Source organism: Dendropsophus ebraccatus, chromosome 12, assembly GCF_027789765.1.
Source record: "Dendropsophus ebraccatus isolate aDenEbr1 chromosome 12, aDenEbr1.pat, whole genome shotgun sequence".
NCBI classification, from domain to species: Eukaryota; Metazoa; Chordata; class Amphibia; order Anura; family Hylidae; genus Dendropsophus; species Dendropsophus ebraccatus.
This window is the reverse complement of record NC_091465.1, coordinates 83,766,094-83,791,316: the sequence shown is the minus strand read 5'-3', so window position 1 is coordinate 83,791,316 and position 25,223 is coordinate 83,766,094. Positions and strand designations below refer to the sequence as shown.

Genomic DNA, 25,223 nt, shown 5'->3' with positions numbered 1-25,223 from the left:
GATGATGATGATGATAACTCGTATGGTAGTTGCACAGATGTGTTTGCACTAATAAAACTTTACATTTTTTATTTAATGTTATATCTCACCATATTACTCTATCTGTTTCCTACCTGACGACTATATCCATGTAAATGCTAGAGGCGGAGTCTGCAGGACCAGCTCCCAGGGTGGATGTGGGTGTAAGTCATGTGGACGCTTCCACTACTGTGTATTAATCCAAGCAGAGAGCTAGAAAGTACATAAATGTGATTATTGGCAATGCCGATTCTAGGTTTTCTTCTGCCTGAGGAGAAACCTGAAAGGTGGTAACTGCCGTGCACATTTTAGAGGTTCCTGGTAAGGGCAAGGTGGTCCCCATTTCGCTTCTCTCCCCTGATGGGGACTTTAGTTGCTGTACTGTGTCCCTGTCTGGGAACCTGGCCAAAGCCAGACCCTGGCTTAATTTCAGTAAAGATTAGTTTGTTTGTTTCCTCTCACACTGAGAACTAGTCCAGAACTGACCACTTTCTCCTGCCAAGAACTAACTCCTCCTACAGGGGCTAACTAAACCCTCCTGTGAGTGGTGGGAGCTGTGAGTGTGTGGAGAAAGAGAGGATAGGATAGGACAGCAAAAGAGAGAAAGCACTGTACCTGTGACTGGACAATACATAACATGTGACATCAGTGGCGTAGCTATAGGGGTCGCCGGGGTCGCCATGGCGACCGGGCCCCTACGCTTGGGGGGGCCCGCACGGCCCCCCTTGCCACTTGTGACAGTGTCACTTTAAGCATCCCGAGAAACTGCCGCCGCGCAGCTTCCCGGGATGCACAGATCGCTTTGATGTTCCGCCCGCACACTGAGCACAGTGAGCGGGCGGAACATTAAAGCGATCAGAGTACAGGAGCAGGACCTGTCAGCGTCCTCCTCCTGTATTCTCTCCCATAGGCTGCCGGCACTTCATACCAGCAGCCTATGGGAGGCCGGGCCGTGACCTCTCCGGCAGGCGTGAGGATGTGACGTCATCACGTCTGCCGGAAGTCCCGTCCCTGCGGCTCGCAAGATGGAGCCAGAAGAGGAGAAGGAGAGCTGCTGCCTGCAGCCACACAGCGCGGATTAGGTGAGTAGGATGTTAGTTTTTTTAGGGGCACCTCTGGGGGCATTATTAGTGTATGGGGGCACCTCTGGGGGCATTATTAGTTCTTGGGGGCACCTCTGGGGGCATTATTATTGTATGGGGGCACCTCTGGGGGCATTATTATTGTATGGGGGCACCTCTGGGGGCATTATTATTGTATGGGGGCACCTCTGGGGGCATTATTATTGTATGGGGGCACCTCTGGGGGCATTATTATTGTATGGGGGCACCTCTGGGGGCACTATTAGTTCTTGGGGGCACCTCTGGGGGCATCATTATTGTATGGGGGCACCTCTGGGGGCATTATTAGTATATGGGGGCACCTCTGGGGGCATTATTATTGTATGGGGGCACCTCTGGGGGCATTTTTAGTTCATGGGGGCAACTCTGTGGGCGTTATTAGTTCATGGGGGCACCTCTGGGGGCATTATTAGCTCATGGGGGCACCTCTGGGGGCATTATTAGCTCATGGGGGCCCCTCTGGGGGGCATTATTAGTATATGGGGGCACCTCTGGGGGCATTATTAGTTCATGGGGGCACCTCTGGGGGCACTATTAGCTCATGGGGGCACCTCTGGGGGCACTATTAGCTCATGGGGGCGTTATTAGTTCATGGGGGCACCTCTGGGGGCATTATTAGCTCATGAGGGCACCTCTGGGGGCATTATTATTGTATGGGGGCACCTCTGGGGGCATTATTAGTTCATGGGGGCACCTCTGGGGGCATTATTAGCTCATGAGGGCACCTCTGGGGCCATTATTTGTTCATGGGGGCACCTCTGGGGGCATAATTAGCTCATGAGGGCACCTCTGGGGGCATTATTATTGTATGGGGGCACCTCTGGGGGCATTATTAGCTCATGAGGGCACCTCTGGGGCCATTATTTGTTCATGGGGGCACCTCTGGGGGCATAATTAGCTCATGAGGGCACCTCTGGGGGCATTATTATTGTATGGGGGCACCTCTGGGGCCATTATTAGCTCATGGGGGCACAGCAGGGAATCCTACATACAGGGGGCATCCCACATTCCTACTCACTTTACTGCACATTACACCACACAGCGCAGTTACTATGGGAGCCTACAGGGGGGAGAAAGGAAAGGAAGTTGCTAGAAATGTGCGGAGCCTAAATTGTTTGTCTCGCAGGTTCTAAGGGGATGAAACGTATCTGGAAGGAATCATCTTGGAGGTCTGGGCCGGATGAAGAGGAAAAGGGAAAGTGACGCCTCAGATCAAAGAAGACATCACCGGTGAGTCACTGTATGACGGTTTTCTTATTTTGTAGAACATCATTTAGTAGGGGCGCCCCGAGGTGGAAAAGGTTGGGAAGCACTGCGCTAATCTGTCCCGCTGCGCCCACTGGCACATGCTGTCATCTGATTGGGCCTCTTACCTAATCAGATGACAGCAAGTACCAGCGCCCCCTCCTCCAGACATCTGCCTTGGCGGCCCAAGCTATGTCCTATGGCCGTATCTTTACTGCGTTGAGCTCCAGCTTGTGCTGCATCTACATTATCTGTACTCAGAGATATCACTGTGTTATCTGTGGTGTTACATAGGACTGCAGGGGACATCTACTACATGATCTGTACTCAGAGATATCACTGTGTTATCTGTGGTGTTACATAGGACTGCAGGGGACATCTACTACATTATCTGTACTCAGAGATATCACTGCGTTATCTGTGGTGTTACATAGGACTGCAGATGACTACTACATTATCTGTACTCAGAGGGATATCACTGTTATCTGTGGTGTTACATAGGACTGCAGGTGATATCAGGTGACTTCTCCAGGTTGCAGAAGTTCAAACTTCATCATGCCCTGCTGACAGTTTATTATGGGAGTTGTAGTTTTGCAGCATGTGGCTCTTCAGGTTGCAGCACTACAACCCCCATCGTTTCCAACTGGCAGTTCATGATGAGAGTTGTAGTTTTTCAGCTGTAGAGTCAAAGATTGGAATACAATAATTAGACAATGACACAGTACAGTCCATTATCTATAGGGGGCAGTAGTGCAGTACATGAGGTGGAGGCAGTGACAGGGCATTAGAACATGGTGGCACATTAGAGTAATTGGATATAACGTGAGATAGGACTTTGCCTGATCGGGGTGAGATGGGGGGGGGGGGCCCAAGCTAAAATTTTGCACCAGGGCCCATCAGCTTTTAGCTACGCCCCTGTGTGACATACAATATAGTTAACCCTGAAGTTCCCTCAGCTGTGCATAAGGTTAGATACAGGCAGTGGTGACACCTAGTGGGGAAAACACAACCTGAGGGAGTCTATTGCTGGGACACCATATGATCACTTGTAATGTAGTGATGTGAAGCATATAACAATACCTGCAAAGTGTATATATGGGGAGATTTATCAAGTATTCTTATAGTAGGAATATCCTTGGTTGCCCATAGTAACCAATCAGAGCTCAGCGTTAATTTTACCAGAGCTCATGAATATTTGAAAGCTGAGCGGGGATTGGTTGCTATGGGAGCTCTGGTAAAATGAAAGCTAAGCGGGGACTGGCTGCTATGAGAGCTCTGGTAAAATGAAAGCTGAGCGGGGATTGGTTGCTATGGGAGCTCTGGTAAAATGAAAGCTGAGCAGTGATTGGTTGCTATGGACATCAAAGGAAATTTCTTTTGTAAGACAGCACCATAAATCTCCCCCTATGTTATGACGTACTGGATCCGGATCTGCAGCGGATTGCACTGCGAGTTTGCAGCGAAATTCGCTGTGAATCGCTGACAGTATGTGACCCGGCCCCTTTAACTCCCCGCATTCCGCCGCGTGCGGGTGAGGCTCCTGACTGCCGTGCACTGATTGGCTGATGGGGAGCGTGGGGAGCCGGGAGCTTCACACAAAGCCGCAGCGCCGAGCAGATAATGCATTGTACCCAATGAATTCAAAAAGGCTAATTTGAAAATAAAGGATATAATGCACAAAAATTAACGTGAATCAGAACGTACTAGACGCACCAGAGGGTTATGTCCTGGAACAAGAAGAAAGGGAAGTCTGAATACAGAATGCAAAGTGATTACATAATACAAATTACAATATTCAAAAACTGGGTCTCTCCCCCCTTTTCTTCTTCTGCACTCTCTTCTATACTAATCCAGTTAGGCCGGACTAGGGGGTTGAAAAACCCTAAGGGGAGGCCTTCATGACAGGGCCTTGCTGCATGAGGGAGGTTGCCTGGGTGATGGGGTGAGGGGTTAGGCTAAAAGGGGAGGGAGGAGCCCTGGGGTTAATGGGGGTTATTGATTGGTGGGAGAGAGGTGAGGGGGTGGGGGGAAGTTAAGGGGTATTTAAGGCAGGTGCAGGGGGGGAGGTTACCTTTTGGCCTTAAGCCGTGGAGGAATCTCCCACCCACCCGCCCCCCTTTTTTCTTCTGTGATTGTTTGCTGCTGGTGGGGGTAATAAGTGGGTCTGCTGTCGCAGCAGCTTTAGGGTGGAGGGTCCTCGAAGTCGGGTGGCTTCTCGGTTATGGATAGTTTGGGAGGGAACTAGTTGTTCCGGACTCCCTATACGTTATGGTTGGCAAGGTGACGGAGTTGGTTGGAACTGGCAGTAGTTATTTAATGTTAAGGAAGGTTGGGAGCGTGGCTGGTGGGAAGGTAACGCACATACCTTGTTAACTTTGCTTGCGAGCCGGCGTTACTTCGGCTGCAGGTTATTGGGTTGTGCTTGGAAAAGAAGGACTGCCAGCGGGATTATTATTTCGGGCTTCGAGGACCGACCACTTGGGGGTTAACTGTTTAGCACTAGGAGTTAAAATGTTATTTATTTGGTGCTGCTTAATAAAAGGCTGCTGTGGCCATATTTTCCGAAAAAGCTTATTGTCTGTCGTTATTGGGGAAGTATGGTGGCTAATTGTGGTTGGGGGAGGGTGTTGGCCCGGTAAGTCAGCAATCCCCTGGTCATGTCAGTGTACAGTACTGCATTGGAGACGGTCCCTACATCTGCACTAAGTCAGCCTCACCTTACTACACTACAGTCACCCGCACCTGTCAGGCCTACTATTGTGTTGTTTCTGTGTTGCACTGGAGTTTTCCAAGTAAAGTCACCTTTGGTGAAGCGCTGGACTGTTCAGTTTTTCTGTCACCGCACTCGCACCTCCACCTTCTTCTCCCCTTTGCCTGTGCCCGTGTGTCTGGGGATGGGTATCACCACTCCTGGCCACCGTGACAATTTACATGAGAAGAAAAAGAGAGCATAGCAATGGCTTTTTAAAGAGATGAATGGGGATCAGAAACCTGCAAGTGCCAGGACTTACTGTATATACTCCGTCGTACATACAATTAAAACCTGTTCTAAAGATTTTTAAAAATTAGGGTATTTGCAAATCATTTGCTCAAATAGACTGTACTACAATCTCAGCACGTTAAAGCGACTCTGTACCCACAATCTGACCCCTCCAAACCCCTTGTACCATCAGATAGCTGCTTTTAATCCAAGATCTGTCCTGGGGTCCGCTCGGCAGGTGATGCAGTTATTGTCCTAAAAAACAACTTTTAAACTTGCAGCCCTGTGCCCAACGGCCAGGGTTTAGAGTATCTGTGCCCTAACTTTGCACCACCCCTCCTTCCCTCCTCCCCACCCTCTTCATCATTAGGAATGCCACTGAAACATTTCCACCTGTCTGAATATTGCACAGGTGTCCTAACGATCCAGCCAATGTTCAGTATTCACACAGCTGATGAATAGGAGACAATCTGCCTGGAGCATTCCTAATGATGAAGAGGGTGGGGAGGAGGGACGGAGAGGGTGTGCCAGCCTAATGCATACACAATCTAAGCCACGGCCCTAGGGCACAGGGCTGCCAGTTTAAAAGTTGTTTTTTCTGACAATGACTGCATTACCTGCCGAACGGACCCCAGGACAGATTAAGGTGACCTCAGAGAGATGGTGCTACACTAACAATCACCTCTCTTGGGGCATGAAGGATCCAACTAAATTCTAAAACACCCACAGGAGATGGGTGCAGTCCAAACCAACAGGAGGTCGCCGCAATTCTCAACATGTCAACAGTCTTTTCTAATGGGAAGGACACTTTAAATGAAGAATATCTGTGATCACACCCACAAAGATGAGAGGATTGTAAATGGAAATGCACTGGAATGATATGATCAAGATGGTGGATTATTTAAGGGAACCCTGAGGAAGAAAATCCGCCTTTTTGAAACATGTTGTAGGATTTGTTCCTGGTCGGACATCTGAAAGGCCAGGGTGATATCACCAGTTACACACAGTCATATCATCTAATTCAAACTAGGAGCGTCTGCTTTCCAGGACTAGGACTATCCTCCTGTGGATTGCACAATCATCCGTGATTACTACGTCGTCTAAGAAGCCTTTGTTTTCCTATGGGACCCGGAGAATATTAATGTCACGCAGCAGCAGCTGCTCTGTTTACTGTGATTGCTGCGCGACTGATGAGGATCACAGAGCTCCGGTAACACCTGATCAAGCCGCCACTACAGCTGGTTACTGCACGAAACGTGGAAATCAGGTACGTGAAGGGGGACACCTAGAGCTGAGGGAAGGGGCTGCCACACTCTGCTCCTAGCTACTGTATACAAAGAGATTGTGGAGGTCTCAGACCCCAACTGATCAAATCCTTTGTATATCAGTATCACTTTAGGTTCTGGCTTTGCAGCAGTGCCGTACGCCTTCTGATATTTAGCGCGATTGTGTAACGGATTAACCTTCTGTCTCTAAGTTCACATACAGTCAACAATAATGGAGATTTTTTCCTAAAAAAATTAATAGTTAAGAGTATATTCATATGGACCCCCAGCTAAGGACAGGTCTGTGGATGTGCACTCTTAACTGTCCGCCCTTTTCCCGCTATAGGCAATTTGTCCTGCAGATATGGGCTGCACTATGGCTTGCCCGTTTCTTTGTGGTGCAAATGTGGCCCGAATATAGATCCGTGAAATTATGGAATGAATAGGTCCATATTTAGGATCCGAAAATATGGACAGAATAGGCAGATATGTGAAGTTTAACATGATTGACATTTTCCACCATTTGGCTACGTTCACACAGTGTAATACAACGGCCGCTAGATTATGTGTTCCTCTGACCGATATTGTATTATCAAGCATAGCAACATTTTTGTCCACCCATAGAATCTGCTGGCCATATGGGTGTAAATGAAAATCAATTAACCATTGACTTTCATTCACACTACGTCCAGCAGGACGGCCACAGTGTGTGAACAGTTTATTTTGTACAGCCACAGAAAACAGACATGTTCATTATTATGTACGGCTGCAGCAAACAACAGCCATAGTTAATGCATTGTGTGCAGAACAACGACCATTGTTCTATTGAAATCAATAGAACTCAAAGAATTCGGAAACCTACGATCATTGTTTTTGCTGACCACTACGGCCGTAGTTTCCCGAATTCATTACATTGTGTGAACATAGCCTAAACCTGAAAGACATCTGTCAGTGGGAGCTACGATATGGTTTCACTTTTCTGTCCACAGTTATCGGAATAGACTGTTGCCTCTATCTGCTTCTTAAAGAAGAAGTGTTGTATTTTCCCCCAAAAGTTATACAAATCACCAATATACACTTCTTACGGAAAATGCTTATAAAGTGCTTTTTCCCTGCACTTACTGCTGCATCATGGCTTCACTTCCTGGATAACATGGTGATGTCACTTCCTGGATAACATGGTGATGTCACTTCCTGGATAACATGGTGATGTCACTTCCTGAATAACATGGTGATGTCACTTCCTGGATTAAATGGTGATGTCACGCCCCGACTCCTAGAGCATACCTCCCAACCGTCCCGTTTTCGGCGGGACAGTCCCGATTTCGGGGTCATGTCCCGCCGTCCCGGAACGGGCCCCAAGTGTCCCGCTTCCCAAAACACAGCTGGCCCTTTAACTACTAGTGCTCCTGGTGAGCGCTGGCAGATGCGGAGCGGTGATTGGCTGGCTCCTGTGACCGGAAGCTGCATTCTGCCTCCGGCCACAAGAGTGCGGGAGATACGAACTCCCTCTGATGAGTCTGTTCCCGGCCTCAGGAGTGTATCAGCCGGCTGCACCAATGAGACAGGGGAACTACTCCCTGTTCCCGCCCACCAGAAGACTGTGAAGGAGGGAGAAGAGGAGCAGCTGCTGGGAGAGGAGCACTGCTGCTGCACGGCCCGGTATAAGGGGATTGGGGGGTGTTAATGAGGCCGAGCAGGAGGCAGTTTACAAGGAAGGGGTTAAGTTACCTTTGGAGTCAGAACATCCCCCACCTTCCGTGCTGAGCACCCAGAGCACTGTACCTGGCTCAGCAGAGAAGGGGGGAGGGGAGGATGGAAGTGACTTAACCCCTTCCCTGCTGTGCAGGTTAGCTGTCTGCTATCATGTCTGTCAGCCAGCTGCTGACGCTACCAGGCACTGCCAGGAGGGAAGGAGTTAAGTGTGATGAATGAGGCTTCTCTGCCTGACCAGCCTGGACGGCAGACAGTGACCTGGAGGGACTGTGGATGAAGTGCTCATTATCTGTGTATTGTCTGATGTCCCCTAAAGTCACTATAAGGAAAACCCCTTCTCTAGGGGGAGTAATCAGATGACTTCTAATACTACTACTCCCAGCAGGCTGCTGCATTAGGCTGAGGAGGCAGAGCCACAACTTAACTCTACATAGTAGCTAAAACTCATCCTGGCAGTCCAGAGGGTACAGAGAGATAATAATAGAGAATCCCTCCTGATAATAGAGAATCCCTCCTGATAATAGAGAATCCCTCCTGATAATAGAGAATCACTCCTGATAATAGAGAATCCCTCCTGATAATAGAGAATCACTCCTGATAATAGAGAATCACTCCTGATAATAGAGAATCCCTCCTGATAATAGAGAATCACTCCTGATAATAGAGAATCACTCCTGATAATAGAGAATCCCTCCTGATAATAGAGAATCCCTCCTGATAATAGAGAATCACTCCTGATAATAGAGAATCACTCCTAAAAGAGAGGATATCACCTTTAATACTGTTTCCCCACAATTCTGGTCCATGTATGTAGTTTAATCCATGTCCCTATGTGGTCACCAATAGATGTACAATGTTGCCATGATTGCGCAGCTACTGGTGACCACATATATGTCCATACGCTGTACAAACAACGGCCGTTCCACGTGAACAACTGTTGTTTAACGCTAACTATGGTCAGAAGTAATGAACGTGTTCAATAACTCCAGCCGTAGGTTGTGTTAAACAGCCATTCAAGCTGAACGGTTGTTGTTTGTACAGAGTATGAACATAGCCTTAAAGTGTAACCATCATCTTTCGCTGGTGGCAGGATACGCTGTCAAAATGCTGCCACCATGCTACAGTACCTGTGAAGGTCCAACAATACCATCAATTGCACTGTATGCAACGACACTGCCGGAAGTATTCCATCTCCGCTGGGCGCATGTACAGGATATCCTGCCACCAGAGAAAGACCATCAGTACACTTTAAGTTTCACAAAGATTTGAAAAATAGGCCTTGGTACTTATGGCCAAAAGTGGGGAGTTAGAGAAGCACTACAGGAATTTTTTTTTCTTGCTTATATAATGCAACTTGGCAATTACTAGAGGTACTTTAGTTATCATGCTATGCAGTTAGTCTACAGTAGCGGCATAAAAGTGACTGTACCACCAGGCCCAGGCTGAAGCACTGGAGGCGGCCGACCCAACCCCAGTGGCAGGAAACCCTAGCCCCTCTATGATAGGGTTCCATTGATTCTAATGCAGTCACGTCATGGAGGGGCTGGAGTTTCTTCCCACTAGGGTACTATTACACCAACAGATCTGATGACAGATTATCTGCCAAAGATTTGAAGCCAAAGCCAGAAACAGACAATAAACAGAGATTAGGTCATAAAAGAAAGACTGGATTTTTCCTCTTTTCAAATCCACTCCTGGCTTTGGCTTCAAATCTTTGGCAGATAATCTGTGGTCAGATCTGTTGGTGTAATAGTACCCTAAGGGTGGGTCGGCCCGCCTCCAATGCTTCAGCCTGGGCCTGGTGGTACAGTCACTTTAAGTTATTGTATGGTGGCATTATTTAGTCATATATGTTGGTGATATTTAGATCTTTTGCTAATAGCGATAATTGGCGTGTTCAAATGGGCCTTCACAACGGGCGTATTGAGACCTAGTGCAGCTGGTGGACAGCGATCTGCTTAAGTGAGGTGTACAGGGACTGCCAGGGGTTAATTTGTTTGGGTAGTGAGGAGTTAACAGTCCCGTGCCTGTGTTCCCTCCCCTCTCAGTTCTATTGGAGGTTTGGTTGTTAAGGGGTGGTAGTTAAGCCCTGGTCCAATCAGCAGAGGCTTCTGCTCGTGTAGCTCCTTCCTGTCAGTGAGCTTTCTCTTTCGGTTCAGACAAGCGAGGAAGAGGACGTCTGCTAGTAGATAAAACCTGCCGTAAGTATGTCGGATGAGGCGGCTCTGATTGCAGCCCTACGCTCACAAATACAGGGAGATGCTGGCTTTCTGTCTAGGCTGGTGTCTGGGCTGGGTGATGCTGTCAGTGCAGATCACCCAGCGTTAGCTGCGGTAGGTGGCAGGCGGTCCGCACGGCGCATCCGCCCACCGGTCCGCTTAAGTCCCAGTCCCCCCACCCAAAGACATGTAAGGAGAGCAAGGGGAGTTGTAGCTAGGCAGCCTGATCTGTGTCCCACTTCATCAGGTAGCAGCGTGCTTCTGCCCCCTCCCTCCCCCTCCCCCTCCTCCTCACCTCTTCTTGACCAGTCTTCCCTGCACTTCCGGTCAAGCCACACGTCCAGCAGCACGCTGTGCTCCTCCTGCCCCTGCTTCCATTGCACTGCAGTTGCTCCCTCCAGTCTGTGACATGGGAAATCGCCCAGGATCCTCCAGCTCCACTTCCCAAGACCAGGCAGACAGTGCAGTTACCACAGTTCAGGAGAATAATGTGCAGTCAGCACAGGTGGCTGCAGAGGAACAGGATCAGATTAACCCCTCACTGCCTGCTCCTGCACCTAGCATCAGTAACCCTCCAGTCATTGCTTTGCCTGCTGCCAGCAATTCTGCCACAGCCAACTTAGCTCAGCAGAACACCAGCACCACAGCCTCACCTCCTGTGATGGTCCCAGCAGTTAACCCTTCAGGGACAATGGCGTCCATGCCGCCTCAAATGATTATGTTAACCAGCATGGACCAGGCCTCCTCTATGGAGCGGCTGCCTGTTGCATATGCCACTCATGTTGAGAGCATCCCCCTTAGAAGACGAAGTCGCAGCCGCTCGTCTTCATGCTCATCACATGGTTCTTACAGGCGAAGACGCCACAGAACATCTGATTATCACCGCCACCGCTCCCACCGATATTCTAGGGAGCCTAGTAAGAGTCACCGGTCCCGGAGGTCACGCTCCTCTAGGTGGCGTTCCCCCTCTCTTTCCAACTCATCTTCCCGCAGCCCATCGTCGGACAGAGAGTTACACAACCGCAGCAAGAGGCAGGAGCCTAGGAGTTCGGCCAGTAGGTCGCTTCGCGGGGCCAGTCGGGCCAGCGCGGTCGGAATTCCATCACCTCAGCCCCCTCCCCCCGTGGTTCCAGTTCCAGTTCCTGAAACTCCCAGTACCCCATCGATGGGAGTAGAAGTTGCGGGTTCATCTACTGGTGCTTCAGCGAGATCCGGTGAGTTTGATTTTACCAAAGCATGGTCAGCGGAGAACAGGGAGGAAATTGTACCAGCCCTTAAGGCCTTGCTTGAGAAATTAGAACATAGTGACAATCCAAAAGATATAGTAACACCTCTTGACAAACCTAATAAAGCCGGTATTTATAAGGAGGCCTTTTTCTGTGCTATCAGCCCATTAGGGGCTCATCTTGCGCAAGACGTTAAAGAAAAAATATGGGACAACCAGTACATAGATATCTGGTCACTGGTAACCGTTGATCAGAATACAGTGGACAGGGAGAGGCGTATGCCTACTGAAAGGTCATCCTTTGAACGCAGACCCCGGGTAGCCAAGACTATTAACAACTGGCTGCAGGCATTCGCAGTTTTAGGCTGCGTAATGGGTGAGAAACACCCGGAGCGTTGCTCCGAGCTCTTTATTTATCAGGATTCAGTATACACCGCATTTAAATCATACGGCGGCAGTGCTTGGTGGAAATATGACGAGGAGTTTCGTCGCCGCCTAGCACTGCAGCCTGATATTGGATGGGGGGTCAAAGCAACGGATGTATGGATAAGGCTCATGATGTCTCAAAGATACCCCCCCTTTCAGACAGGTGCCGCTGCCTCACATAACACTCCAGGGGCAGTGGCCATCAGGAGACCGGGTACATGCTGGCTATATAACGAAGGGCATTGCAGATTCTTCGGTCTCTGTAAGTTCAAGCATGAGTGCTCCACATGTGGGGGCCCTCATGCCGCAGCTAGATGCCAGAGAATCACAAAGTCAGGCAGGGTGGTCCCGCCAGCCGAAGGACAGAACCCCGGTGAACGTGGACGAGATGCGTCCCTGGCTAAACAGGTATCACAATAGACAAGCAGCTAAAATGTTATTGGATGGTTTTACAGATGGTTTCTTTATCCCCTTTACCTTATCATCATCACCCACATGGTCTGACAACTTAAAGTCGGCTAAGCAGTATCCACAAGTTTTGACTGAGAAAATCAATCAGGAGGTAACATTGGGTAGGATGGAAGGCCCCTTCAGTTATCTTCCAATTCCTAACCTCAGGATATCCCCATTAGGTGTTGTCCCTAAAAAGGAGTTGGGTAAATATAGATTAATTCACCATCTATCCCATCCCAAGGGCAGCTCGGTCAATGATGGGATATCAAAAGAGGATGCTACCGTATCATACGTTTCATTTGACAGGGCGGTTACACTGTTGAGGGCAGCTGGCCCAGGAGCTCTCTTAGCCAAGTCAGATATCCAATCTGCTTTCAGACTCCTCCCGGTTCACCCCGAATGTTACCATTTGCTAGGCCTGCAGCTGGACGGGTCAATCTATTTTGACACTTGCTTGCCTATGGGCTGCTCCATATCATGCCACTATTTTGAGCTTTTTAGTTCGTTCCTCGAATGGGTGGTAAGATATGAAGCTGGCAGCAACGCAATCATTCATTACTTAGACGACTTCCTTTTTGTGGCCCCTGGCGATGGTAACATTTGTCAATTTATGCTTTCTACCTTCTTGTTTTTTATGAAGAAGTTTGGGGTGCCCATTGCTGATGAGAAAACAGAAGGCCCGACCACATCACTTTCATTTCTAGGCATAGAATTGGACTCCGTCCTCATGGTTTTTAAGCTTCCAGAAGAAAAATTGACCAAACTAAATTCACTGGTAAAAGGGTTCTTATCTGTAAGAAAGGTCACCCTCCAACAGCTGCAGTCCTTGTTAGGCCTTCTGGTATTTGCATGCAGAATAATGCCTATGGGCCGAGTTTTTTCCAGGCGCCTATCGTTGGCAACAAAAGGGGCTCGCCACCCTGGGCACTACATACGCCTCACTAAGCCATTAAAGGCTGACCTTGGAGTCTGGAAAAAATTCCTAGCCACCTATAATGGTCGCACCTGTGTACAGGTTAAAGAAGCCACGAATAAAGAACTTTTCCTATTCACGGATGCAGCGGGATCCTGCGGTTTCGGGGCCATTCTGGGCTCTTGTTGGTGTTCAGCCCCCTGGCCTACGGAATGGCAGGAATCAGGCCTCTGCCGTAATTTAACACTTTTAGAACTGTTCCCGATAATTGTGGCTATAGAACTCTGGGGCGACCAGTTAGCCAACCGCCAAGTCTGTTTTTGGACAGACAACTTGAGCGTAGTTCATTGCATCAATAGGTTGTCTTCTTCCTCTCTCCCGGTATTATCATTATTACGTTATCTGGTTTTAAAATGTTTGCAACATAACATTTCCTTTCGGGCTCAGCATGTCCCAGGCACATCGAACTGTATAGCTGACGCTTTATCTCGTTTCAATTGGCAGGAGTTCCGTGCCCTCTGTCCAGATGCGGCGCAGGAGGGTGCTGTCTGCCCACACCATCTGTGGGACTTACCGATGCCAGACTCCTTCCCCTGATACAGGCTTCGGTGTCTACAGCCACGTGGGACGGTTATGGTAAGGCGTGGAGTGAATGGCTGTCAATGGTAGGACATCTTCCAGTAGACACTGACGAGCAGGCCAGGTTATCAGTCACCATATCTTATTTGTTGGGGCTCCGACAAAGGGGCTGTTCTAACGCTATGGCCAAGCGCAAATTAGCGGGCATAAGTTTCCATTTTAAATTAAGGGGATGGTCAAATGTAGCCAACACTTTCATGGTTAGACAAGCACTTAAAGGTTGGCGCAAAGAACACATTAGTACGGATACAAGACGTCCTATTTCCCACTCACTATTGGGTAAAATGGTGTCCCAACTCCCGCTAGTTTGTTCATCAGAACACGAGTCTTCCCTTTTTTCAGCGGCATTCTGCTTGGCATTCTTTGGTGCCCTTCGTATTGGTGAGTTGGTGGCCCCCTCAGCCTCCCGCCCTGGAGGATTACAGGCGGAAGATGTGGTGATAGCTAATAATTCACTGCGAGTAAGAGTACGACACTCAAAAACTGATATTTTTGGCAGAGGCGCATGGTTGCCCATACGGGAGGTCCCCGGCCCCTTATGTCCAGTCAGTATAATTACAAATTATGCCTCCGCCCGCCCGGTAAGTGTTAATTTTCTGTCTCATCAAGACTGTTCCCCCCTAACTCGGTATCAGTTTCAGTCCATAATGAAAAAAGTTTTGGGGGGAGTGGGGGTGAACCCTAATCACTACGGTACACATTCCTTTCGGATAGGGGCAGCCACGGAGGCTGCTAGGGCTGGCCTATCAGAGGATCAAGTTAAGCGAATTGGCAGGTGGAAGTCAGCATGTTATTCTTCTTATGTTAGACCTGAACTGTTGGACTGATTTTTTGCAGATGCCAGACGTCCGGCCGTTTGGTTTATCGGCCATTCCTACATCCACCATGCGGCACGCAGAGCAGCCAGCAGGCCGGGCGGAAGAACCCTGGGTTTCCATACGGTGGACGCCTATTGGAGGGGAATCAAGGGTCTTCGGTGGTCGGATGTCCTTAAACACGTTATGGAAATTGGTCAATCCGCTCTGACGCCAGTTGTCCTGGTCATACACGCCGGAGGTAATGACCTCTGTTTTCTAAGACTAGCAGATTTGCTTTCCATCATTAGGGCAGACATAGAAAGAATACCAGGCTTCTTCAGGAACGTAGTGGTAGTGTGGTCCGAGATAGTCCCTCGAGTATCATGGCAAGGAGCCAGAGACGCAGGGGCAGTCGAAAAAGCTAGGAGGACAGTTAATGCCCGAACGTCACGTTTTGTACGTTCCAGGTCAGGGGTGGTGGTGAGGCACAGGCAGCTGGAAGGGGACAACAGGAGGTTGATGCGCCCCGATGGGGTCCATTTAAATGAAATTGGGCTCGATATATTTCTTTCAGGCTTACAAGATGGGGTGGAGCAGGCCCTCTTTTTGTTGGGTGGGGGTCGCAGCTCAGTGTAGTGATACATGAGCTACTCCTTGGCGGTTATGAGAAGCTAAGCCACGAGGTGAAGGTGGTAGTGCCCGCCGGGAGCGGCGGCTGGCATACCCTGAGTGGAGACCTCCGTTTTCTGGCACTTATAAATGGTTAAAAGAAAAGGTTATAAGAGAAATAAAAGCTGTGGCCCGAGACCGCCCAACAAAAGTTATTATGTCTGTGTTTTATTATGGGTTATATCACGGGACTAGGGGATTGTAGGGTTAAGTGTTATCCTGGCAGTCTGGTGGACAGCGATCTGCTTAAGTGAGGTGTACAGGGACTGCCAGGGGTTAATTTGTTTGGGTAGTGAGGAGTTAACAGTCCCGTGCCTGTGTTCCCTCCCCTCTCAGTTCTATTGGAGGTTTGGTTGTTAAGGGGTGGTAGTTAAGCCCTGGTCCAATCAGCAGAGGCTTCTGCTCGTGTAGCTCCTTCCTGTCAGTGAGCTTTCTCTTTCGGTTCAGACAAGCGAGGAAGAGGACGTCCCTCCCTCCCACCCTGTTATGGTTGGAATTCTAACATATGTTTTCTGTTACTAGATTTGAAGTTAAGTCACAGCTGTTGGCGGTTATGAGAAGCTAAGCCACGAGGTGAAGGTGGTAGTGCCCGCCGGGAGCGGCGGCTGGCATACCCTGAGTGGAGACCTCCGTTTTCTGGCACTTATAAATGGTTAAAAGAAAAGGTTATAAGAGAAATAAAAGCTGTGGCCCGAGACCGCCCAACAAAAGTTATTATGTCTGTGTTTTATTATGGGTTATATCACGGGACTAGGGGATTGTAGGGTTAAGTGTTATCCTGGCAGTCCCAAGCTGTAAATACAGCCCTGGTGATCAGCAGTGTATTATATACTTATCTTCCTCCTGAGTGAGTATATATCTCTCCATGCTATGTAGGCAGCAGTGTATTATATACTTATTATCCTCCTGTATGAGTGTGTATATATCTCCCCATTCTGTGCAGGTATACAGCAGTGTATTATATACTTATTATCCTCCTGTATGAGTGAGTATATATCTCTCCATGCTATGTAGGCAGCAGTGTATTATATACTTATTATCCTCCTGTATGAGTGTGTATATATCTCCCCATTCTGTGCAGGTATACAGCAGTGTATTATATACTTATTATCCCCCTGTATGAGTGTGTATATATTTCCCCATTCTGTGTAGGTATACAGCAGTGTATTATATACTTATTATCCTCCTGTATGAGTGTGTATATATTTCTCCATTCTGTGTAGGTATACAGCAGTGTATTATATACTTATTATCCTCCTGTATTAGTGTATATATCTCCCCATTCTGTGTAGGTATACAGCAGTGTATTATATACTTATTATCCCCCTCCTCTATGAGTGTGTATATATCTCTCCATTCAGTGTAGGGATGTAATCCACAATATGTTATATTCTAAGTTTTATCACTTATTGCCAGCTAAAGTCTTCAGAAATTAAAAAGATTTTTTTTGCAGAGGAAATGAGCCAAAGCCAAGAGTTAGCTCAGAAGTAAAAGAGATATAAGTTAAAGTGCTATACTTACCATCCTGGTCAAACCATTTATTTCTGCAAGAAAACCAATGTGGCACTACAGTGGAAGACGTGATATGGGAGGGTAGGGGCGTGTCTTGGGGATTGGGGGAGTGTCTTGGGGTTAGGGGCGTGTCTTGGGGAATAGGGCGTGTCTTTGGGTGGGGTTAAGGGCGTGTCCATGTCCCTCTTTCCTCTCAGCCAAAGTTGGGAGGTATGTCCTAGAGCTGTGCGGGCTGTGGCTGCTGGAGATGATGAAGGCAGAGGGATGCTCAGTGTCCCTCCAGTGCCCTGTGTCCCTCAGTGTCCCCCTGCCATCATCCTCTCCAGCAGCCACAGCCTGCACAGCCCTGGGAGTCGTGACATCACCATGTTATCCAGGAAGTGATATCACCATGTTATCCAGGAAGTGACATCACCATGTTATCCAGGAAGTGACACCATTTTATCCAGGAAGTGACATCACCATGTTATCCAGGAAGTGACAACACCGTTTTATCCAGGAAGTGACATCACCATGTTATCCAGGAAGTGACATCACCATGTTATCCAGGAAGTGACATCACCATGTTATCTAGGAAGTGACATCACCATGTTATCCAGGAAGTGACATCACCATGTTATCCAGAAAGTGACATCACCATGTTATTCAGGAAGTGAAGCCTTGATGCAGTAGTAAGTGCAGGGAAAAAAGCACTTCATAAGCATTTCCCGTAATAAGTGTATGTTGGTAATTTGTGTAACTTTTGGGGGGCAATACAATACTTAAATAAAAATTTTCACTGGACTTCTCCTTTAAAGGAGATGTCTGATAATGAAACCTAATTCAAATATATCTGAATCTGAGTCTAATATATAGAGAAGAAAATCAAGAAAGTTCACTTGGCACTACTCCCCATCATATACACATATTTCCGTATATAATAAACTGCTTATGTGGCTCACCCTTATGGTCAATCTGCTCCAGCGTATAACTTGGCGTGGTGCTCTGCAATCCACAATGTAGAGTCCAATATGTAGCAAGTAGAAAATGATGACGTTGCGGCACTTCACTTGAAATTCATAAGAAGTTTATTTATCGCTGGACAAGATACAATGTAACCACAAGTGCTCAAAAAAGGTTACATGGCAGATACAGGTGCATTCCACTTAAAGCGACGGCCGTTTCGCGGTCAAACGCATCAACGGGCTTAGTGGTGACCACTAAGCCCGTTGATGCGTTTGACCGCGAAACGGCCGTCGCTTTAAGTGGAATGCACCTGTATCTGCCATGTAACCTTTTTTGAGCACTTGTGGTTACATTGTATCTTGTCCAGCGATAAATAAACTTCTTATGAATTTCAAGTGAAGTGCCGCAACGTCATCATTTTCTACTTGCTACATATGAGTCTAATATATAATGGTAAATAAAGTTATTTTACTACCTTGGGTCTTTTACGCTTTCCTTCTGCCCCAATGTGACTTTGGGCCACTCCTGAGGGCATTGTCTAAGTAGCCCCCTGATTTCCATCCTTCAACTCTCTCCAGATCTCCGGGTGAGGCTCTAGAGTTCAATGCATGGTACTACCAAGTGACTATCTCTGCGAGTGGTCCCAGTATAGGGGGCAGCTGGCCTTGAGCACCAAGAGTTACCATTTCAAGAAACAGAGAGGTTTAACAGGAGAAGGTCATGTGGAGGCATCGTATGGGACTAGTTTGTGGAGGGGCAAAGTGTAGTGGAATGGAGTCCCAGTCATTTAGGAACTTTATCAATCAGGAGGAGATAGTGGAAAGAGAACCACTGAGCTGAACTCTTCTCCCCACAGGTGGAGATGCCTCTAATATCTGATGGCCATAGATGGGGACAGGTTTGAGTGCATGTGCTGGTCCTTTAAGAAGAGAAGGAGCGTACCCTATAGGCAGAGACAGGAACGGATGATGGGGAGGAGTCTGGACCACAGCACAAGGAGCGAAGGTTACCTTCTGGACAGTCCCGCTAGGAGACCTGGTTTTATGGCGGACATGGACAGCTGGTGTTACACCCACAGCTCTAATACTTAGACTAAGAGGGAGGGACACAGATGGGGCTATATATAGCATGTGGCTGTAAATATCACCTGAACGGCATCTACCTGTGTCATGTGTCAGGATAGCAACATTGCATAGGAAATATAGAATCCCTGTATCTGTGTTTTCTAGTATCATATAACCTTTGACCTGCGGCAGAATATAATTGTTGTAAGAAGAAGGATTCATATATTATCACGACCTGCTCAGATAATGGACGCCGGCCTAGGAAATTCTTACGTATCCAAGTTTAGATAAGTTATCATGGGAGTAGATAGATGTAAAGAGTAAAGGTCAACCTATGCCAACACAGGGAAGAAACAGCAGAAGGGAGAGAACAATGGAGATCTTTGTTTAATTTTGTACAAAGAGTAATAAGGTGGTATCCCTGGTGGTCCCCCATTACCAATATTTGTGATTTTGCTTCAATTACAGTCAGAATAATAAAAATTGATTGGTTGGTCAGGTGGTTAGTTGAATGATGGGGCAGTTGGTTGGTTGGTCAGGTGGTTAGTTCATTGATGGGGCAGTTGGTTGGTTGGTACAGTTGGTTGGTCAGGTGGTTAGTTCATTGATGGGGCAGTTGGTTGGTTGGTCAGGTGATTAGTTGATTGATGGGGCAGTTGGTTGGTAAGGTGGTTAGTTGATTGATGAGGCAGTTGGTTGGTTGGTCAGGTGATTAGTTGAATGATGGGGCGTTTGGTTGGTCAGGTGATTAGTTGATTGATGGGGCAGTGGGTTGGTTGATCAGGTGGTAAGCTGATTCATGGGGCAGGTTGTTGGTTGGTCAGGTGGTTAGTTTATTGATGGGGCAGTTGGTTGGTTGGTCAGGTGGTAAGCGGATTCATGGGGCAGGTGGTTGGTTGGTCAGGTGGTTAGTTGAATGATGGGGCAGTTGGCTGGTTGCGTGGTCAGGTGGTTAGTTGATTGATGGGGCAGTTGGTTAGTACATTTGGTTGGTCAGGTGGTTAGTTGATTGATGGGACAGTTGGTTGGTTGGTCAGGTGGTTAGTTGATTGATGGGGCAGTTGGTTGGTTGGTCAGGTGGTTAGTTCATTTATGGGGCAGTTGGTTGGTCAGGTAGTTGAATGATGGGGCAGTTGGTCAGCTGGTCAGGTAGTTAGTTGAATGATGAGGCAGTTGGCTGGCTGGTCAGGTAGTTAGTTGATTGATGGGACAGTTGGTTGGTTGGTACAGTTAGTTGGTCAGGTGGTTAGTTGATTGATGGGGCAGTTGGCTGGCTGGTCAGGTAGTTAGTTGATTGATTGATGGGACAGTTGGTCAGCTGGTCAGGTGGTTAGTTGATTCATTGGGTAGTTGGTTGGTTAGTCAGTTGATTGATGGATGGTTGGTCATGTTGGTCTGGTGACAGGTTGGTTGTTTGCTCGGATAGTTGGTTGTTGGTTGGCGATGGTGCTCATGAAAATTAAATAAAAGCCAATCATACCCACCAATTCTGGAGAGATAACCCAATATCTAAGTGTATAGGGTGTAGCAGTATTCTCCCACTGACAGATATTGGAGGAAAAAAAATGTTGTCGACCAGCTTTAGGAGGTCATAGCCACAAAGATTATTATTTAAAATGGTCATACAGTAGACATTCATTTTTTATCATGTCTTTTACATTTAGGCTATGTTCACACAGTGTAATGAATTCAGGAAACTACGGCCATTGAAAATAGACTGTTCACACACTGTGTCGCCATCCTGACCGCTGTAGCGTGAATGAAAGTCAATGGTCCTCCAGCCGGAGGGACATGTAATCCAGCGACCGCTGTATTACACTGTGTGAACATAGCCTAACGGTGGAAAATGTCAATCATGTTAAAGCCACTTTCACACATCTGCCAATTCTGTCCATATTTTTGGATGCGCTATAAGGACCTATTCATTCCTAAGGGTCCTTACACACGTCCATAATTTTACACATCTATATTCGGGTCACAGTCTATATGTTTGTGATCATGAACAAGTGGGAATAATATTCATCTGTAGCCTTTCATGTCAAAGTATGTCACCTATCAATGTTCTGTATATGTAATAGAAGAATAGAAGTATAACATAATAGATAGAAAAAAGATCAACAAAATTCCTGCTTTAATTTCTAAAGTAGTATAGGAGGAGATTGGCTCCGCCCCCGAGGTTCCTCTCAAATGAAGCACTGGTTTAAATTGAACTGATATATTTGAGAGGGTGACACAGTGTAGACTGGCACATTTCTATCTATTGTCTCTTACATTTTCATCTATACAATGAGCCCATGGACTCAGTGAGACATTATATGCAATATGTATACATAAATAATATATAACTGATGGAAACATGCTGTAATATATGACTCCTAAATTATCAGATAGGAAAAAAAATATTAACACTTCTTTTCCTAGACGTAGAGCATGTGAGCCGCCTCCTACACTGATATCTACATTGCTCAGCAATACATATAGACAGTGAGAAGTATCACATTACACTCCGGCTGTGACCTCCAGCCATAACAATGAAGCTGCTGGGAATCCTCCTCCTCATGGCGGCTCTGACAGCAACAGGTAAGAAAACATTCCTCATAGGGATAAGTTATCCAGCGACAGTACGCTCTCTAATTTAGTTTTAGGGGTTTATTTTTGCATTTTATTAATTTATTTTGCTTTTAGATTTTTCACAGTATATGTCCCTGCACATTTTGGGGGGTTTATATTAGGATTTCTTGAGCATTATACATGTATGCACACGATTTCCAACCTAGTCTTTGCAACTGGGAGAAAAACAACTTTGCAAGTGGGAGAAAAAAAACGGAAAAACAGAAACGTATACTGTACATTGTGTGTGTATATGTATATGCACACACACACACACACACATAATATATACACTTATCCACTACAACTATATGGATATCAACCTTTCCACTGCTTTTAGAGCAGAGCTGTTGTCGGTAGCCTAGACAACATGCTGTCAACAATGGAAGGGAGAAGAAAGTAAAATTCTAGGACTAATTTGTGACTATTTGAAGGCTATACAGTGGAATCCAAACCTTTCACCCCTGAGTATTAACCCATAAGTTACATGAGTTCCACGGCTTCTATACAAACTTTATTTTTGTGCATCCAGAAGCCTAGCAGCTGCACAGTATATACCTGTATACAACTTGTCAGCCTCTTCTTTCTGCTCTAAAGTCACCTCTGTAAACCTGATAGCAGTGATGGCAGGACACAATGTGAGCGGTCCCTACATGTTCCCTGTCTTTGGTTTCAGGCTCTTCCCTTGTATGTAGAGGTTGCTGGCACTTTAGCTATGAAGCATGTAAGGGGCCGAATGTGACCTGCCCTGCCGATGGTGTCTGTGTCGCTGCCCTCACCGAAGTTACTGTGGGTAAGTATGACACTATGATACAAGTATTATGGATATACTGGGTGTATGCCCACAACTATTGTGCTGCAGCATCGTATGGTACCGGACAGAAACAGCACCCTCATAGATTGAAAACACTTCATTTAGGGTACAAACCCACTTGCCGGTTCCGCAGCGAGTTTCTCACTGCGAATTCGAAATCTCTGCCCTGTTTACTCAATGGCAGACAAAGTTTGTCCACAGCTCACCCCGTTAACCCCCCGCCGGCCGGAGCGAATACATCACCTGGTCCCGCTCCGACTTGCTTCGGGGGTTACCAGCAGATCCCGCTCAGCCAATTAGAGCGCTGGCCCGCCGCAGCGCACTGATTGGCTGAGCGTGACATGAAGCCATCGGCGGGGGGGTTACAGGGCGGGCCGCGGAACAAACTCGCAGCCGGATGTACATCCCTGCTGCGAGCTTGTCTACCATTGAGTAAACAGGGCAGGGATCCGCTGGGAATTCGCAGTGAGAAACTCCCTGCGGATCCGGCAAGGGAGTTTGTAGCCTTAAGGTCAAACTCTACTTCATTTTTAGGTCCACAATTCTGTACTTAAAGGGGTACTCCAGTGAAATTTACTTCTATTAAAAATTCTCCAGTCTTCCAGTACTTATCAGCTGCTGTATGTCCTGCAGGGAGTGGTGTATTCTTTCCAGTCTCACACACTGCTCTCTGCTGCCACCTCTGTCCATGTCAGGAACTGTCCCACATCCTGTAGGACATACAGCAACTGATAAGTACTGGAAGACTGGAGATTTTTTAATGGAAGTAAATTACAAACCTCTGACACTTTCTGACACCAGTTGATTTGAAAGATTTTTAAAGCGTTACGGTCAAAATACTTTTTACATGTCATATATTCCCCTACCTATCTTTGTTTATGACAAATCCTCCAAATCCTTTGGACAGAAAGGGAGTAAAATGATGAAATTCTGACTGCCTTACATCAACACTAGAGGGAGCTAAGGAGCTTATGTCAAGGACTCTTTCATCAGATATATCCATAGGCTTCCATCTACCAGACAGAGGCCAAAGAGGGTCCTTTTAGCCTATGTGTGATGTTATACATTGGGTTAGCAAACTGTAAACTCTTCTGTATAATATACTTTGTGACATTGGTGCCTTTGGGTGATGGATGACTCTATATACCTAAGGCTTCAATCCTGATAGAAAGCTTGGAGGCCCAGCAAGAAAAGCCTGGGATTAATGAATACTAAGTGCTGTGTGATGATGATGATGATTTATTTACTGTACACAGGAGGCGGAGTTACTCCACAATACTCCATTGCATGCGGAACGGTGAAAGACTGTAACCTAAACGGCAGCTTAACCTTCAACTATGGCAACGTGCGATCAGCGACGTCCTGCTGCAGCACAGATGTCTGCGTCCCGTCTGCGAGTTTCTGTACAGAATGACATCAACAATGCAGGAGAAATATAGATATATATCTTCCATATCTGGTTTCGTCTAATTTTTCTATGGTTCCCTCATATTACTGCCAAAACGAATGACTGCGTGTAATGTTTGAACCACTAGATGGCGCTATAGAATGCTGTCATTGATGTGGCTTGCTGTAACAGCACACCAAATGGTGAAAAATGGCATTGCAGCCCCAGTCCTATTAAAAATTTTGTAAAGAGGTCCAATATTTGATGAAAATCCACTTCTTCCCATATCCTTAGAACAACTGGAGCTCCAGATTTCAGAGAGTGATTTTTTTTCTATGTATTTATTTACTATTTATTATTCCTATTTTTATCGTTTTTGTTTTTAATCTCATAAGTGCCAAGTAAAAGTTCACAAAAGAACGGTCTGACGTGCAGCGCTTGTTCATCCGACACGTCCGACTACTGCCACACATCAGAGACGCTGCAGTGCACAGGGGCCGAGAGCAAGTGCGGACGCATGTCAAGGACATTAGCTGGTAGGAAACGCTAAAGAAAACTTTACTATTTTACTTTCCTATTTTTGATCACTGTTTTTACTCTGCTCACCTTAAGGCTAGCTTCACACGTACCGGATCCGCAGTGGATTTCTGCGAAATCCGGTCAGATTCCGACTTTCATTCCTCACAGACTCTTTGGAAAGTGAAAGGTGGAATCTGATTGGTTGCTAGGGGCAACTGAGCCAGTGTCACTTTACACCATGTTTGATAAATCTCCCCCATAGTGTGTACGTATATATGTCTGCTATATGTCCTGCAGGAAGTGGTGTATTTTTGACACAGTGCTCTCTGCTGCCACCTCTGTCCATGTCAGGAACTGTCCAGAGCAGCAGCAAATCCACATCGAAAACCTCTCCTGCTCTGGACAGTTCCTGACATGGACAGAGGTGGCAGCAGAGAGCACTGTGTCAGACTGGAGAGAATACAACACTTTCTGCAGGACATACAACAGCTGATAAGTACTGGAAGACTGGAAGAAAACTTTTTAATAGAAGTAAATTATAAATCTATATAACTTTCTGAAACCAGTTGATTTGAAAGAAAAGCATTTTCACTGGAGTACCCCTTTAAATAAAAAGGCTCCTGGTAATGATATTGTATGCATTCAAATTTTGTATTTAATATTGTATTAAACTGTTCCCAGTGTCC

General features: G+C 46.9%; 1 protein-coding gene and 1 long non-coding RNA gene across 4 annotated transcripts; both read left to right on the top strand.

Annotated features, from left to right (window-relative positions):
• The first annotated feature begins 6,557 nt into the window (after positions 1 to 6,557).
• On the top strand, positions 6,558 to 24,020 carry LOC138769994 (uncharacterized). The gene is made up of 4 exons (XR_011359369.1): positions 6,558 to 6,631; positions 21,629 to 21,787; positions 22,494 to 22,610; positions 23,888 to 24,020. It is a non-coding gene; the product is annotated as an uncharacterized lncRNA (long non-coding RNA).
• Positions 10,300 to 16,400, top strand: LOC138769400 (uncharacterized). Of its 3 annotated transcripts, none has more exons than XM_069947840.1 (5): positions 10,300 to 10,546; positions 11,558 to 11,778; positions 14,086 to 14,217; positions 15,058 to 15,276; positions 16,209 to 16,400. In XM_069947840.1, exons 2-5 carry the CDS (start codon positions 11,730 to 11,732, stop codon positions 16,241 to 16,243), a joined length of 435 nt encoding a protein of 144 aa, XP_069803941.1. In that variant the 5' UTR covers positions 10,300 to 10,546; positions 11,558 to 11,729; the 3' UTR covers positions 16,244 to 16,400. The 3 variants fall into 3 exon arrangements, with proteins under 3 accessions (XP_069803941.1, XP_069803939.1, XP_069803938.1); XM_069947838.1 differs by having other exon boundaries at positions 11,417 to 11,778; XM_069947837.1 differs by lacking the exon at positions 10,300 to 10,546 and having other exon boundaries at positions 10,841 to 11,778.
• Positions 24,021 to 25,223: the final 1,203 nt, after the last annotated feature.